Below are 15,955 nucleotides of genomic sequence, written 5' to 3'. Positions count from 1 at the left end.
GTTCAAATCTCAGCTTCATCAACTTACTATGTGTGTAACCTGGGCAAGTTACTCAATCTCTTTCTATGCCTCTGTGTTTATTTGTAAAATGAAAATCATAATGGTACTATTCTGAACCAGTGTCCCCTCCTGTGAGCGACCACTCCAGCCACAGCTGTCCACAATATAAAGTTATACATAAACTCCTGTCCAGTGTAACATTCTGAAAGGTGACTCAACTACGGTTCCACTTCCATAGAATGTAGGGTGTATCAGAAAATGAAATACTCTATAACACTGTAAACAGTATAAAAGTTAATTATCATTTTTAGTTAGATGTCATGTCTGAATTTAAGGGATCTTTTAGAAGGAGCTTTCCAAAACGATGGAATAAATTATATGTTCTCTCTTTTCTACATGTGATCTAAACTAGAATAGAATCAACTTGTGGGCAGGAACAGTGTTAGATATTTCTTATGGCTCTCACTAAAACTAGCACAGTGCTAAGAACATATTAAGGTTCAGTTAATGCATGCCAGTTAGGGAATTGTGACTAAAATTTGAGTTATGCTTTAGCCTAGAACTGATAATAAATAAGCTTTAGTTAGATAACATATACTTTCTCCTAACATCTGCCTTATCCAGAAACAGCTTAAAGCACTTCATATTCTTTCGGTGAGATGAGAGATCACAAACACCAAAGCAGCTGACTCTTCCATTTTCCCAACAGTTACTCAGAAGGTGACACTTACCGATTCTACTTATTCTTAACAGAACACTTTTCTGCTTACAGACTGAGAGCAAAATTGCAAATGAAAAGAAAAACAACCTTCTTAGACATTTATTTAAGGAATCAAGAGTTTTCTAAAACTGTAACGTTAGTGTCCTATTTCTTCCTTCTATGAAGTGTACTGTCATTCTACTCACCATACCACCTGAACACAGCTTTGCATTTCAAACTGGATTACTCTCTTAAAATATTGGATTATTAAAAACAACAATAGTGAACTCTACCGAGTATTTTTGTATTTGCTTATTGCAGTATTAAAACAATTTATAATTTTTAACACATTTAACAGTTCAACAAATGCATGATTCTTTTAATCTGCCTGAAGTTGTAAGAGGACACTTCACTGGAGAAAATGTATGAAAGTGCAGCATTAATTTCTGAAATTCCTCATTCCGACTTCTGCTTTTAGTCCATCACTACTCCGCATGTTCCTGCTCTTGTCCTGGAATGAGCCACCGGATGCTCTCAGTTCGAATGGTAGCATACATAATAAAACTAATTAAAAAGAATAAGGAAAATACAAGCAGCCAGTCCACACTTTTTATCAAAGTGCTGGGAAGAGGGCCTATTTGGTCAGCTTGAGTTACCACCACATTTTTCTTGGCTTCTATACCTGAAAGAGAAATCAGCTGTTTCAAATCAGATAGAAAGCACACCGCTATAGATCTTTCTGAAGTATTTTGCATGGCATGCAAAAAGATATGCAGTCTTAAAATAAACACTACCACTAGTATATCTGGGATGGGTTTCATTTGCCTGTTGGTATAATTTGTACCTTGCCTTTCTCCCACCACATCAAAGAAACAGGAACCCATTCAGCAGTTCAAAGCCTAAACACTCGAATTACTGTGAACTCCTCAGAAGGGTCTTAGTGCATTGTAAGAGCTGTATTTTCTTTTTTGAGACCAAAATTCAACAAGTAACTGGTAAAGCTACTCTCAGGGACCTACAGATTGTTTTCACAGGTTCAGGAATGCTAAATCCAAAAAGTTTTTTTTTTTTTAATTTTCTTTTTTTTAATTTTTGAAAGAGACAGAGCACAAGTGGGGGAGGAGCAGAGAGAAGGAGACAAAGAATCTGAAGCAGGCTCCAGGCTCTGAGCAGTCAGCACAGAGCCCAATGCGGGGCTCGAGCCCACAAGCCATGAGATCATGACCTGAGCCAAAGTTGGATGCTTAATTGACTGAGCCACCCAGGGGCCCCAAATTCAAAAAGCTTTTAAATAATTTACTGAAAAAATTGTTAGACCCACCCACCACTGAGATCAGTGATTACCAAAGATGCTGTGACCTCTCAATTTCACTTGTGTTCTAGGTTTTCTTAGAGCATTGAGCAAAATGGCTCCCTCTCTCCCTATCAATCTGATTGATAATCAGGGCTCTCGTACTGTAAGACCTGAATAGCTAACTATCTGATAACAAGCCTCTTGCTCCTATGAGGTAACTGAGCTCTTGGTTCTTTAGTATAGATATAATTAGATGCAACTTAATATATATGGAAGGCATGATATAACTTATTTTTATTTCCAATGAATTTACTTCAGGAAGAAGTGGGATGCTCATAATTAAGGCATTAAAGCTTCTAAGGAGCAAATGTTTCCAAAGAAGAAAATTTCTTCATTATATAGTGTTCAGACTTATACAGAATAAAAAATAAGGTCATATGTTTTGGCAAATATTAAGGAATTAAAATAGCATCTGCAAATAGATGAATAAATGGAACACCACATGGCAACACAAAGGAAGAAAATACAACCACCTGCAGTGACGCCGATGAATCCCACAAACATAATGGTGACTGAAATAAACCAGAGACAAAAGAATCCATACTGGGCACCTGGGTGGCTAAGTCGGCTAAGCGTCCAACTTCAGCTCAGGTCACGATCTCACGGTTCATGAGTTCAAGCCCTACATCAGGCTCTGCACTGACTGCACAGAGCCTGATTCAGATCCTCGGTCTCCCTCTCTCTCTGCCCCTCCCCCATTCATGCTCACTCACTCACTCTCAAAAATAAACATTAAAAACAAAAAAAAAAATAATCCATACTGTATATCTCCATTAATACAAAGTTCAGAAACAGGTAACACTAGTCCACGGCGTCAGGAGTCATGATGGCGGTTATCCTTGTGGGCAGGAGCAGCAGTGCTGGGGAGGGGTGGGCGCTGGTAATGTCCTCTGTAAATCTGAGTCCCAGTTACCCAAGGTATTCATTTTGTGAAAACTCATCACTCACAACACCAATGATTGATGCACATTTTTGTGTAAATATTATACTTAAGTGAAAAATGTATGTAAAAAGTTATCTACAGTTGTATGGTATGTGAATTCTAAATCAATAAAGCTGTTTTTTAAAAGGTATCAGTACTCATTAAAATTACCTATTCATGTTAAGCTTGCCACAATGATTGAGATTTTTTTTTTTAATTTTTTTTAATGTATGTTTATTTTTAAGAGAGAGAGACAGAGGGAGTGCAAGGAGGGGAGGAACACAGAGCGGGAGACACAGAATCAGAAGCAGGCTACAGTCTCTGAGCTGTCAGCACAGAGCCCGATGCAGGGCTCAGAACCACAGACCACGAGATGATGACCTGAGCTGAAGTCAGACGCTTAACTGACTGAGCTACCCAGGTGCCCCGAGACTTTTTTTTTTTTTTAATTTATTTATTTTGAGAGAGAATGTAAGAGCGGAGATGGGGGGGGAGGGGCAGTGGTGAAGGAAGGGGAGGGCAGAGAGAGAATCCCAAGCAGGCTCTGTACTGTTGCCGAGGGACTTGATCCCATGAATTGTGAGATCATGACCTGAGCCAAAACCAAGAGTCAGATGCTTAATCAACTGAGCCACCTGGATGCCCCTGATTGAGAGACTGTTAGCAGAACCACAACAGTTCATTAGAAAAGAAGGTTTAAAATAAAATCCCTTCTACAGCATATTATTTCTACATACCTGTCTGGTTAAAAATGAAGATTTTCAGTGTTTCCAATGTTCGGTCTGTATGATTAAATCTAGCCATTGGTTTAGCTCCTTGAAATAACAAGATGTTAGGAACCGCTACGGTGCCAAACCTGGTAGAAAGGCTATGAGAGAAAGAAGTCGGTCAGAAAACCTGAATTAACAGATTTGCTCACACAATTACCTTATCAGAACGGATAGCAAAGAATGACAATGGATCAGCTTCCTGTGACCTATAAAGGTTTCTGATATTCAAACTATATGCTTCAGCTATTTCTGACCTTTTTCCTTATGGGTTGAGGCTGGGGGCATTCCTGTTCTGCTGAGTTGCTTTCTATTACAATAAGGAACTACCCTCAACAGTTATTCCACTTTTTTTTTTTTTAAGTTTATTGATTTATTTTGAGAGAGAGAATGAGAGAGTGAGAGAGCAAAGGAGGGGCAGAGGGAGTGGGAGAGACAGAATCCCAAGCAGGCTCCACAGTGTCAGCACAGAGCCAGATGCAGGGCTTGGTCCCACGAACCATGAAATCCTGACCTGAGGTGAAATCAAGAGTCAGACACTCAACTGACTGAGCCACCCAGCTGCCCCTCCAGTATTTTTTTTTCTAGTAAACTCTACATCCAACATTGGGCTCCAACTCACAACCCCAAGATCAAGGGTCACATGCTCACATGCTCTTACTAGGAGCCAGCCAGATGCTCCTAGTTATTCCACTATTTAAATTGCTAACTGCCAAAAGAGATCAGACTAGAAAATCCTAATTCATGGACAAAGCACACTGTGTCAATTTACTTAACGGAAGAAATTTCAAACTCTCCAGAATGCCCAGCTCTATCCCTCATACAAAAGTCAACTTATAGTAAGCAATTAGTTTGGTAAGTCTGCACAAGGGAATCTACGATCTAGCAGACACACCAGGAAGTTCCCAATTGGGGCAGGATGTAATACGATCTGAGTGGTACCATTTCACCTTTACATAATACAGAGTAGTGGTATACGCTCTGGAGTCAAAACGCTCAGGTTGAAGCCTCCGTTCCGCCACTGAACCAGCTGTGTGAACTTTGGGCAGACTGTGTAACCTCGAAGCCTCAGTTTCCCCTGTTTGTAAAATGACAGTATTGGGTAATCAGGATTTCTTCTTTTGTAAACCTGTTGTAACTTAAATATTAACATATGAGGCAGACACACGTCCCAGGCCATATAACAAGTATGCCCTACTCTCCATGATTAAGGCGCCGTTGCAGGCGCTGAGAAGGATGCAAGAAAACGAAGGAACAAAGCAGATGATAAAAGCTGGCAGGGAATGGGGAGTAGGGGGGTGAGACCGAAACCCAGAGCACTGAACTGCTGATGGGAGCCAGCCCTGCCAGCTTGTGGGCAGGGGAAGGCCCAAAGTCTGACACTAACATCAGTCTGTCCCCTTGGGCCAGGCCATGTTCATATTTCCCTGAAGCCCTTGTGAGATCACTAACTCACTGAAATTTCTTTCTTCCTAAACAATTTGAGCAAAACATTGGCAGTTACATTACCCTCACTGAAGCTCAGTGGAGCACAAATTTTTACTCAAAATTTTCATTCAAGGGGCGTGTGGGTGGCTCACTCAGTTAGGCATCTGACTTCAGCTCAGGTCATGATCTCACCGTTCCTGAGTTTAAGCCCTGTGTCGGGCTCTGTGCTGACACCTCGGAGCCTGGAGCCTACTTAAGATTCTGTCTCCCTCTCTCTCTGTCCCGCACCTGCTCGCTCTCTCTCTCTCTCTCTCTCTCTCAAAAATAAACATTAAAAAAAAATTTTTTTTTTTAATTTTTACTCAAAAAAGTTTCACTCAACTTCATTTTTACCAACTTGACCATGTTCCAGACTTTCCAAACTGACTCACACACAATCTCCTGTGACCTGCTAAAGGGCATATGATTTTGAGGAGGTGGGGCACACTTGACAATCCATGCACAGTCACAGCACTTGGGGGAAACACATAACATCGGAACAAAGTAGTTCTTTATAACTTACCTCACTGAACATCTAAAAAAGACAAAGCCCACAGAATATATAACAAAAGTAAATTTCATTTTAAAGGGCTAAATTAATTCTTTATATTAATTTATTGACTGTCCACTAAGAAACATGCATGCACGAATAAGTGTAAACAAGAGGAAAGAACAAATATCATATGACTTCACTCATATGAGGACTTTAAGACACAGAACAGATGAACACAAAGGAAGGGAAGCAAAAATAATATAAAAACAGGGAGGGGGACAAAATATAAGAGACTCTTAAATATGGAGAACAAACAGAGGGGGTGCTAGAGGGGTTGTGGGAGAGGGGATAGGCTAAATGGGTAAGGGGAATTAAAGGAATCTACTCCTGAAATCATTGTTGCACTATATGCCAACTCACTTAGATGTAAATTTAAAAAATTTTTTTAAAATAAGGAAAAAAAATTTTTTAATGAATAAACATTAAAAAAAAAGAGAGAGGGGTGCCTGGGTGGCGCAGTCGGTTAAGCGTCCGACTTCGGCCAGGTCACGATCTCGCGGTCCGTGAGTTCGAGCCCCGCGTCAGGCTCTGGGCTGATGGCTCGGAGCCTGGAGCCTGTTTCCGATTCTGTGTCTCCCTCTCTCTCTGCCCCTCCCCCGTTCATGCTCTGTCTCTCTCTGTCCCAAAAATAAATTAAAAAAAAAAAAAAAAAAAAAAAAACGTTGAAAAAAAGAGAGAAAGGAAAGAAGAAAGGGGGAGGGAAAGAAAGGAAAGAAAAAAATAACAGAAGTTAAGAAATAAATCCTTAGCCGACACAGAATTGGATGCTGATTTGGGCTATTAGGAGTGGAAACCTAAACTGGGGTTGAGTCTCAGGAAGGTCACACTTGTGACACTAATTTTGCTAATTCAGTCTGGCCAAAACCCTAAATAATCCTCTGGACCCTCCAGTGCCATCAGACGGAGCCACCTTTAAATTCCACCATGCAGAGAACAATCCCTCCTCTTAAGGGGCCTCCAGAGAGGGAGGCATCAGCTCCCTGAGAAGTCTGACAATCCTTACCACTCACCCTCTCTATCCCTCCCGCTACTCCACACCTACCTGCTCTGCCTCTAACTGAACCGATGATGACCTCCAAATAACCGCAACCCTCATCTGGAAGGATGACACATAAACTCTATTGAGGGAACATACCTGCTGTGCTGAGATGCATCCAGTGCCAAAAAATGAAGAGCTGGAAATGCCCGGGGCAGAGAATTAAAATGAGGGGCCAAACTGGCAGAAAATCGGCACCACGGGGTGTAAAACAGGACTAGGGTGCAGTCACTACCATTTGGGTTTAGAAAATCCATGAGGTCCTGTGGTAAAAGGAACAAGTGTCAAAGTCAGCAGTAAATGTGCACGTACCTTTTTCCGGACAGATGCCCGAGAAACTGTAAACACCGCTGCTTCCAAGGCGAGGAGGAGGGACACCAACCCAAAGGAGATGTAGGGCATCCCCTTAAGAACCTTTTGGATTTTAGGGGCGCCTGGGTGGCTCAGTTAAGTGTCCAACTTCAGCTCAGGTCATGATCTTGTGGTCTGTGAGTTCGAGCATCACAAGGGGCTCTGTGCTGACAGCTCAGAGCCTGAAGCCTGCTTCAGATTCTGTCTCCCTCTCTCTCTCTGCCTCTCCCCCATTCACGCTCTGTTTCTCTCTCTCAAAAATGAATTAAATGTTAAAAAAAAAAATTTTAAAGGGGCACCTGGGTGGCTCAGTTGGTTGAGTGTCTGACTTTAGCTCAGGTCATGATCTCGCAGTCCATGAGTTCAAGCCCCATGTCAGGCTCTGTGCTGACAGCTCGGAGCCTGGAGCCTGCTTCGAATCCTGTGCCTCCCTCTCTCTCTGCCCCTCCCCCAATCTCTCTCTCTCTCTCTCTCTCTCTCTCTCGCTGTCAAAAATAAACATTAAAAAAAATGTTTTTAAATAATAAAAAAAAGAAATAAAATAAAAAAAAAATAAAAATAAAAAAAAAAAATAAATAAAAAAAAAAAGAAAAAAATTTAGAAGAACCTTTTGGGTTTTGAACCATATGAATCCATGAAACAGTAGAAAAGTATTATGAAATGACAAATTATAAACTTTCCTGTAAGCTTTCTTGATACTACTAGAGAGCAATATTAGTATTTTTCATAATTCAACAATTCAAATACTAAGTAGTCACAGGACACAGGCTACTGTCCCAGCCTCTGACCTGTGCCTCACACACAATCTAATGGCACGATTAAAGCACTGTCATCTCCACCATCATCTCAGCAGATCAAAGTCTGTACTAAGCAGTCAGATGAATATATTTGGCCAAAGGCTAGTTCAATTTAAGGGTGCACCACCCCTGCTACCACCCTCACTCAGACTGCTGAAAGTGCACTCTCCTGGCCATGTGTGTGCCAAGAATCAGTCCCACAGAGCACTCAGGGGAGGCAGTGAGGCCAGGGCTGACCCCTGCACTTGGGAGGGGCTACGGATGCTCAACGTACCACACATCCTCATCTAAAATAAGCAGCCACACCTTGCAGAGCTAGGATTTCTTCTCTTACATAAGCAGACTGAACTCATCCTGCTATCTGGCTTAACAATCTTACAGAAACAGTCAGTTGTTATCCCAGTGTTCTCTTTGGAATCATCCTTTATGCAACAGGCTGGAAATGCGTGACTGGGATGGGGACAATGGTCTCAGCTCTCACTCTGGAGTAAATACTGGAGTCATATTCTTTGGAGGAAAGAAACTTTTCATTACTAGAACATGCTTCCCAGGAGTATCACTGGTCTAAACAATGCTAAATCACAGTTTCAGTAGTTCGGATATTTTTAAGTTGCCTCTAACAAAGACCTCAGGGAAGAAGAAAACTGCTAGGATTCTGATGCCAAGTGCCTATCTGTGCACTGGGATTTTCATCATGAGGCTTGGTGGTGAGGGCACCCCAAGGTGACTAGGCTTAAGCCACCTAAAAAGCATAATCAACACTAGTCATATCTCCTCCTGTCCCTACAACATCAGAGACACAAGTCAATTTTCTCTGATGCAGCCCCACTTACAAAAGGATAAAGACTGTGACCCTCCATTTGAAGGTTGAGAATATTAAGTCATAAAACCCACATGCTGAAAAGATGAAAAGTGCTAAACCATTCTTTCTTACCTGTGACATATTTAAAATTTTCAGAGTGGAGTTCTCCAAACCAGTCACATTTCTCTCCTCACAGTTCACCTTGGGGGATTTCAGACTCTCGGTGTTATTGGAGTCCTCGGGCGGGGCTGGATCCGCGTCGGCCACTTCGGGCTCTGGGTAATACTCCTCTTCTCGGTCGGGGAAGCTCGCCCCGGCGCCATCCAGAGAGAACAGATGCTCTCGGAGACTGCAGCGTGAGTCCTCCTCCCCTCCGGCCCCGCAGGTGCCGCTGCTCAGCTCACGGCCCAGCCTGGCCTCAGCCTCAGCCTCCCCGGGGATCACGGACAGCATCACCACGTGGTCACCACCCGTGTCCAGCCCCAGCACTGCGCTCGAGTCTCCGGCTGATCTGTCCTGGCCCGCCTGGCTGCGGGAGGGCTGCTCCTCACCCACCGACAGGGCCCCTGCCTGCAGAGCCGGCGCAGACTGTTCCTCCGACAGCAAGTGACTGTGTTCCTCTGCAACTAAAATGTGCCAGCATGTTCACAGTCATGTCACTTCAGAGCACATGAACCCCAAAGATTTACAGTTCTCCTGAAATAAGAAACGCTCCCCTATAGGGAAAAACGGTAACCTGTCCATGAAACTATCAGAGGACCACCCCTAGTCTCCAGATCATGAAGGTCACCAGGAGGTACTAATCAATGCCAAATATAAAGTGGACAAATAAATACACAGCTTCATGCAAAACCTGAAACCTGCTTTATGGATTATAAGCAAAAACATTCCAGGGCAGACATCCAATTAGGAAAATACAACACAAACACTAACAATTTCATTTGTTTGATGAGACTATCTGACAAAATAATGATGCCTTTATAGAAAATTCCACTACGGCAAAGCATCTTTGCGCACTTTATAAAAGCTCTGTGAGACCGGCAGCACAAGGGTCACCATCCCCACCAAATAGGTGACCAAGCTGAGGCACAGAGAGGTAGTGTAATGGCCAAATGCACACAAGCTAGTAAGTAGCAGAGCCAGGTCAAGGAGTGAAATGTCCTGGCTGCTCCTCCAGATTGGGCCTTACCCTCCCCTCCCCTACATGATACCTCCAGGGTTGCTGTGCCACAAGGCCTGAGAACACTGCATGGGGTGGACTCTCCAGCCAGAGCCTGCTGCCCTTGGACTACTGCCTGTAGGAGTGCCAGGAGGTGGGCTCCTCAGTGCAGGGACAGCAGCAGGGGGGAAGGAGGACTTTCCTCTCACTTTGGAGCCATTAGACAGAGAGTGGGTAAAATGCTCAGGTAAGGGAAGTCTAGGGCAGTCTTATACATCCATTGAGCAATCTCCACTCACTCCTATAACAATGACTCCCACCTTCCAGCTCCCATGAACTCAACAAGAGCTGCCAGACTCTATGCCAGGCACCGACCAGGGGAAACAAATGAGCCCAGCCACACTCAGACAAACTCATCATGTGGCTGGGAAACCACCAGCCAGGTAATGGGCTCTGCCATGCCAAGAGCATGTCCCCAAAGTGTGACTAACCAACTGGCTTCAAAGTTGGGAAGGGGTCTGGGAGCTTCCTAAAGTATGCACATTTGTAAAAGTTCTCCAAGAATATCCCCATAGAGATTTACAGATTCATTCACCAGTTTAAAAACATTCTCTGAGAATTCTGTTTCTGGATAAGATGGGGTAAAAGGGACCAGATTTACCCTCCCTATTGAAAAATGTGAAAGTTTCCCAAAAAAGGCCAAAAATGTGAAACAGTTTCAGGAGACTAGTTAGCAGGCAACGAAGGACAGGGATCACGGAGAAACAGGAAGAGAAATCAGTGAGGACAGCCCTACAAATACTCCAGCTTACCGCCCGCCCGAGGGAGTTCCTGCCATGGCTCAGGAGGGGAAAGCAGGCAGTCCAGGAGACTCCTCAAGTTGAGGATACAGTAAGTACTGAGGGTTCAGAGAGACCAAGAAAGAGTCTGTGGGACAGACTAAGTGGAGATGGGCAAGCTGCAGAGACAGGATTCAAGACCTGGAGAGAGATCCTCCCCGCACCCCCTCAAGGACACCAGTCAACATCTGCATGTGAGTAAGCTCCCAAAGCTGGGGGAAAAAAACACTCAAAAGGATTAGGATCACACAGAGTTGAGAAAAGCACCTGTTCCCACCAGCTAGACTGGAAAACCTCACAATTCATGGAGAACTGGGGAAGGTACACAAAAATAGAGGGGTACAGGGGCACCTGGGTGGCTCAGTCAGTTGAGCATCTGACTTCAGCTGAGGTCATGATCTCAGGTTCTTGAGTTCGAGCCCCACATTGGGCTTTCTGGTGTCAGCACAGAGCCTGCTTCTAATCCTCTATCTTCTCTCTCTGCCCCTTCCCTGCTTGTTCTCTCTCTCAAAAATAAATAAACATTAAAAATAAATAAAATAAAAGAGACTGCTTCTTTTAAGTTTATTTATTTATGGGGGGGGTGGAGTACAGAGAGAGAGGGAAAGAGAATTAAAAGAGACTGCTTCTTAACCTCAACAAGGCGATTACAGTTTGAGGGATGCAAAGGTGAAAATTACTACCTTAATGGCAGAAAGAAGATGTTTGGAGAATAAGGGTAGGGGCACCACGGCAGTGCTGCCAGGGAGCCATAACCTGGGTCAGATCCTTCATACCCTTCCAATTTTGTTCAGAAGACTCTGAACCAGCCACAGTATTCCACAATGGTTTCTGAGGCAGGGAGCCACATGGGAAAGGACCAAAAACAGCCAGGGGTTCGAGTGCCAGCAACCCATTCTTTCAATAGGAAATACTGCGCTCATCTAAAAATGGAGAAAATACCACAATACAGAAATTCACAGGGCTCCTGTGCAGATTAAATGAGAAAAGATGTATGTAGTCCCATGCATGTGGTAAGCACTCCATAAATGATGATCATCACCCGCAGTTTTGTGGGTTCAAGGCCTGTAGTGATGATGACGGCTGAGGTTTACGATTCAAAGAGGTGGAAAGGCACTGTAACTAAGTTCTATGAATTCCTCTGCTAACTACATTCTAGAGTTCTCCCATCCCCACTCACGCCCCTCAGTCCAGGCCACTGCCATTTGTTACCTGGACAATTGCTGTAATACCCAATTGGGCTCCATGGTTGACCCTCTCTTCCCTCTCCAGACCCTGCTCCTCACAGCAACACAAGAGGAACTGAAAGCTAAAGGCAAGTCTGATCATGTCACTAAAACCCTTTCAGTGGCTTCCCCTTGCCTGTGAATGAGTCTACGGTCCATAGCAATGATACCCAGGCACCACGTGAAGTGGCCACTGTCCACACTCTCAACAGGCATCACCAGACATTTCTGTTCCCTGCACACTCATGATCTCCTCCACCTACTTGTCCCAAGGGCTGTTTCCCTGCCAGGAAAGCCCTCTACTCTCTCTCCTTCTGGCTAATCTGACTCATCTTTGAGGGGTTTCTTTCTGTTTTTAAATTTATTGTTTATTTTGAAAGAGACAGAGAGAGCACAAGTGAGGGAGGGGCAGAGACAGAAGGGGAATCCCAAGCAGGCTCCCAGAGCCTGAGGTAGGCCTTGAACCCACAAAACTGCGAGATTTTGACCTGAGCTGAAATTAAGAGGACACTTAACTGACTGAGCCACCCAAGCAACCCTCATCTTTCAGATCTTACCGCTTACTTCACCACTTTAAGGTGAACTTCATCCTCCCAGACCCAGACCAGAGGTGTCTACCATTGCATCCAATCCACCCAATAATTCCATGGGATTCTCCCTGAAGGATTTAGCATTTTCCACTCTTGAAATTTACTTCTTTGTAGTCATTTAATGCCTGCCTTCCCCATCATACAAGAGGGCAGTCCTGTTTCCCCATCTGGCTCACCACTGTACCTCAAATGCCCAGCAGAGTATATGACATAGGATGGGTGCTCAGGAAAAATCTGCTAGTTTACTGCTTAGTGAAGACAGGCATGGGGTGCTGAAGCCAGGAGTTCATTCCTGTGCTTTGACACCTGGATAGCACTGCTACCTCTAGGTGCTAATCTGCCAGTGGTGTCCACTACAGACAAAAAAGCCTTGGATTTTCAGCCACCCTAAAAAGGACACAGCTGGTGAAAGTCCCTCTGTCCTCACCCCATTCATGGCCTGGCCATGATGACCAATGGCCCACCTTAAGGCTAGTGTTTCTTCAGGTCTGCATGCACATGACCCAGACTGCCAGGTGGGCTCCCACTGACTTTAACACTAAGTCCCCTGTGCAGAGAGCACACTCAACTTGGGCAATCTGAAATCAGTAAAGGCACCACCAACGTATGGGCTGGCTGTGAAGAAACGAAGAGCAATGGTAAGGAACTCCAAGGCCAGTAAAGCAGAGAGGGAGCAAGTTACCACCCACAGACTCTAAGAGTTCAGAAACAGAACAGTCACAGAACCTTGAAACAGTGAGCTTAGCCTTCTAGAAGCTATGACTTTCCATGGACGGACAAAGCCAAGCCGTGATAATCCCTGGGGGAGGGAGCTGAGAGAATCAATATCCTGACCTCACTCTCCCCTCATTCCAACCCACAGAGGGGCAGGAGGCAAGAGAGCCAGTTATTATGCCATACAGGACAGCCACTCAGGCACAGCACAGGGTAGAGAAGACTAGAGAATGATCTGAGAAACAAACAAAAGTTATCCAGCACATGCTGTCCCCTCTCTGAAGCTGGTGGTTAAGTGCAGGGACAGGGAGGTGTAGTACAGAGGTCTGACCATGAGGTAGGCAGACATGGGCTTGAAACATAGTTCTTCAACTTCCAGATGTTGGAGACCTTGGCAAAAGACTTACTGATGCCGAGTCTCAGTTTCCTGATCTGTAAAATGGGGACAACAGCAACAATTGCTTCATAAGCATTTGAAAATTCAGTAAGATGATACTCATGAAGCACTAAGCATAGCACCTGGCACATAACCAGGGCTTTCATTAATAACATTTGTGTTACTATTCACTCTTCTCCCTGATACCCAGCTACCCTGCCTCCTTCCAGGACACCCCCACCCCAGGGGAAAGGAAAGACCTGCGTACTCCTGTAGCGAATTACAGGCAAGGTCAAAGGGTCCGGACTTTTTTTTTTTTTTACGTTTATTTATTTTTGAGACAGAGAGAGGCAGAGCATGAACGGGGGAGGGGCTGAGAGAGAGGGAGACACAGAATCGGAAGCAGGTTCCAGGCTCCGAGCCGTCAGCCCAGAGCCCGACGCGGGGCTCGAACTCACGGACCGCGAGATCGTGACCTGAGTTGAAGTCGGACGCTTAACCGACTGAGCCACCCAGGCGCCCCAAGGGTCCGGACTTTAATAGAACTGAGGAGTGGTGTGAGGCAGCCCTGAGGGTTAAGACCTCACTCCTGGCCGCAGCCATGCCTCCGAGGTGGCTGCCTCCCAACCTGAGAATGCCCTGAGAGCATGCCACAGCAAGCAGTGGGTTACCCTGGGAGTCTCCTGTATTTTTCTCATCTGTCCTTCATACAGCCACTTGAGCAAGAGCAGCCTTCTTAGAAGAGTGATCCAGAGACACCTGGATGGCTCGAAGGGCTAGGCGCACCACTCTGGACCTCAGCTCAGGTCATGATTTTGCGGTTTGTGAGATCTAGCCCCAGGTAGGGCTCCTCAATGACAGCACAAAGCCTGCTTGGGATTCTCTCTCCCTCTCCTCTGCTTGCCCCCCCCCCAAAATAAATAAACATTAAAAAAAATGTTTTTAATTAAAAAACAAAGAAAAAAGCGATCAGGATGCAAAGGAAAGCGTGGGCTCTGCAGGTAAATAGACAACCTCTGCCATTACCCGAACCTCCAACTCAGGCGTCTCCACCTGTAACACGGAGATACTCTTGGAGCCTATCTCCTAGGGTGACTACCTGAGACAAGGCACTGTTCCGCCTCCTAGGAAGGGCACCATAAATGGCGGCTATTCGTTATGATTTTTATCATTCATAATAAAAGCTAAGGCTCAGTAAGCGCTAATACACGGTCACTCCTGGCTGACTGACGCCTGCTGCTGCGGGAGCCGGAACGGGGTCCTCGCCACCCCTGACCCGGAGAACAGACCACCGGCGTAAAAGGTCTCGACGATGCGGGAGTGGGCGCGTCGGCCGCCCCAGGAAGGGCCGAGGGGCGCGCCGCGGGCCCCCGCGCAGGTGAAAGAGCGTCACCCCGACAGACCTCCACCGCGCCCGGTCACTTCACCCGCAGCCGCCTGCCGCCCCCGGCCACGGCCCCAGCACGCACTCACCCTCCAGGCCGCAGGCAGGAGGCCCCAGCACCCAAAGCAGGAGCTGCCACCAGCCGAAGAGACGCATGGCGCGGGGCGGGCGGCTGGCGGGACCACCACCCAGGACGCAGGGCGACCCGCGCACGGCTACGCGCGTTGCGCTCCCAACCCCCAAGAGGCCTGGGGGAGGGGAGTCGGGAGCGCGAGCGCGAGCGCGATTCCGTGCCGCCATCTTGGCAGCTGGCAGTCGTCGCGGGCGCCATCTCGAGGTCGGGCGGCCAGCCTGTGGCTTGTGGTTCGGGGCCTGTGCGGTGGGACCTGCGGCTGTTCAAGAGCCGGACACGTCGGGTCTCTTCGAACTTTCCTGATCCCCAAGTCCTAGACCGGGTTCCAACAGAAGCCTGCGGCTCTCTCGGTACGCGCGCGAGCCGATCTGGCCGCCAGCAGCACACAATACGCCCGAGTAGCTCTGCATTCCCTAAAAAGGCCCAGAAGCCTCCTCCTTTCAATGCCCCGAATCTCCTGCTTTACCCCTGCTACCCTACCTACAGTTGCCAGGTAAAATACAGGATGCCCAGTTAAATCTGAATTTCACAGAAACAACGAATGGTTTTTTACTTCCTATTCTTAAATGTAACTGGGTCCTGTAATTTTATTTGCTACATCTGGTAACCCTAACCTTACGTCCTGCGAACTCTGGGGCAGCGGGAAGATTTTGTTTCGGGGTTGGTTTTAACTAACCCACCTGCAGGGCAATCTTCCCCCTCCCTAATCTACCCCCCAAGACTGAATCCTAGAACACGTTGGGCCACCTCTAGCCTACAGCCAGAGAGGTCCAGAAGGAAGAAGG

At 46.0% G+C, this 15,955-nt stretch overlaps 1 protein-coding gene across 1 annotated transcript; it reads right to left on the bottom strand.

The window, feature by feature from the left end:
• Nucleotides 1-785: 785 nt before the first annotated feature.
• TXNDC15 (thioredoxin domain containing 15) lies at nt 786-15,352 on the bottom strand. Its single transcript, XM_042984267.1, has 5 exons — nt 15,127-15,352; nt 8,882-9,375; nt 6,899-7,062; nt 3,714-3,844; nt 786-1,382 (listed from the first exon to the last, which is right to left on the bottom strand). The coding sequence occupies exons 1-5, from the start codon at nt 15,335-15,337 to the stop codon at nt 1,186-1,188; spliced, it is 1,197 nt and encodes a 398-aa protein (XP_042840201.1). The 5' UTR covers nt 15,338-15,352; the 3' UTR covers nt 786-1,185.
• Nucleotides 15,353-15,955: the final 603 nt, after the last annotated feature.

Source organism: Panthera tigris, chromosome A1 (genome assembly GCF_018350195.1).
Source record: "Panthera tigris isolate Pti1 chromosome A1, P.tigris_Pti1_mat1.1, whole genome shotgun sequence".
Classification (NCBI taxonomy): Eukaryota; Metazoa; Chordata; class Mammalia; order Carnivora; family Felidae; genus Panthera; species Panthera tigris.
The sequence above is the reverse complement of the archived record's forward strand: the minus strand, read 5'-3'. Positions and strand labels throughout refer to the sequence as shown.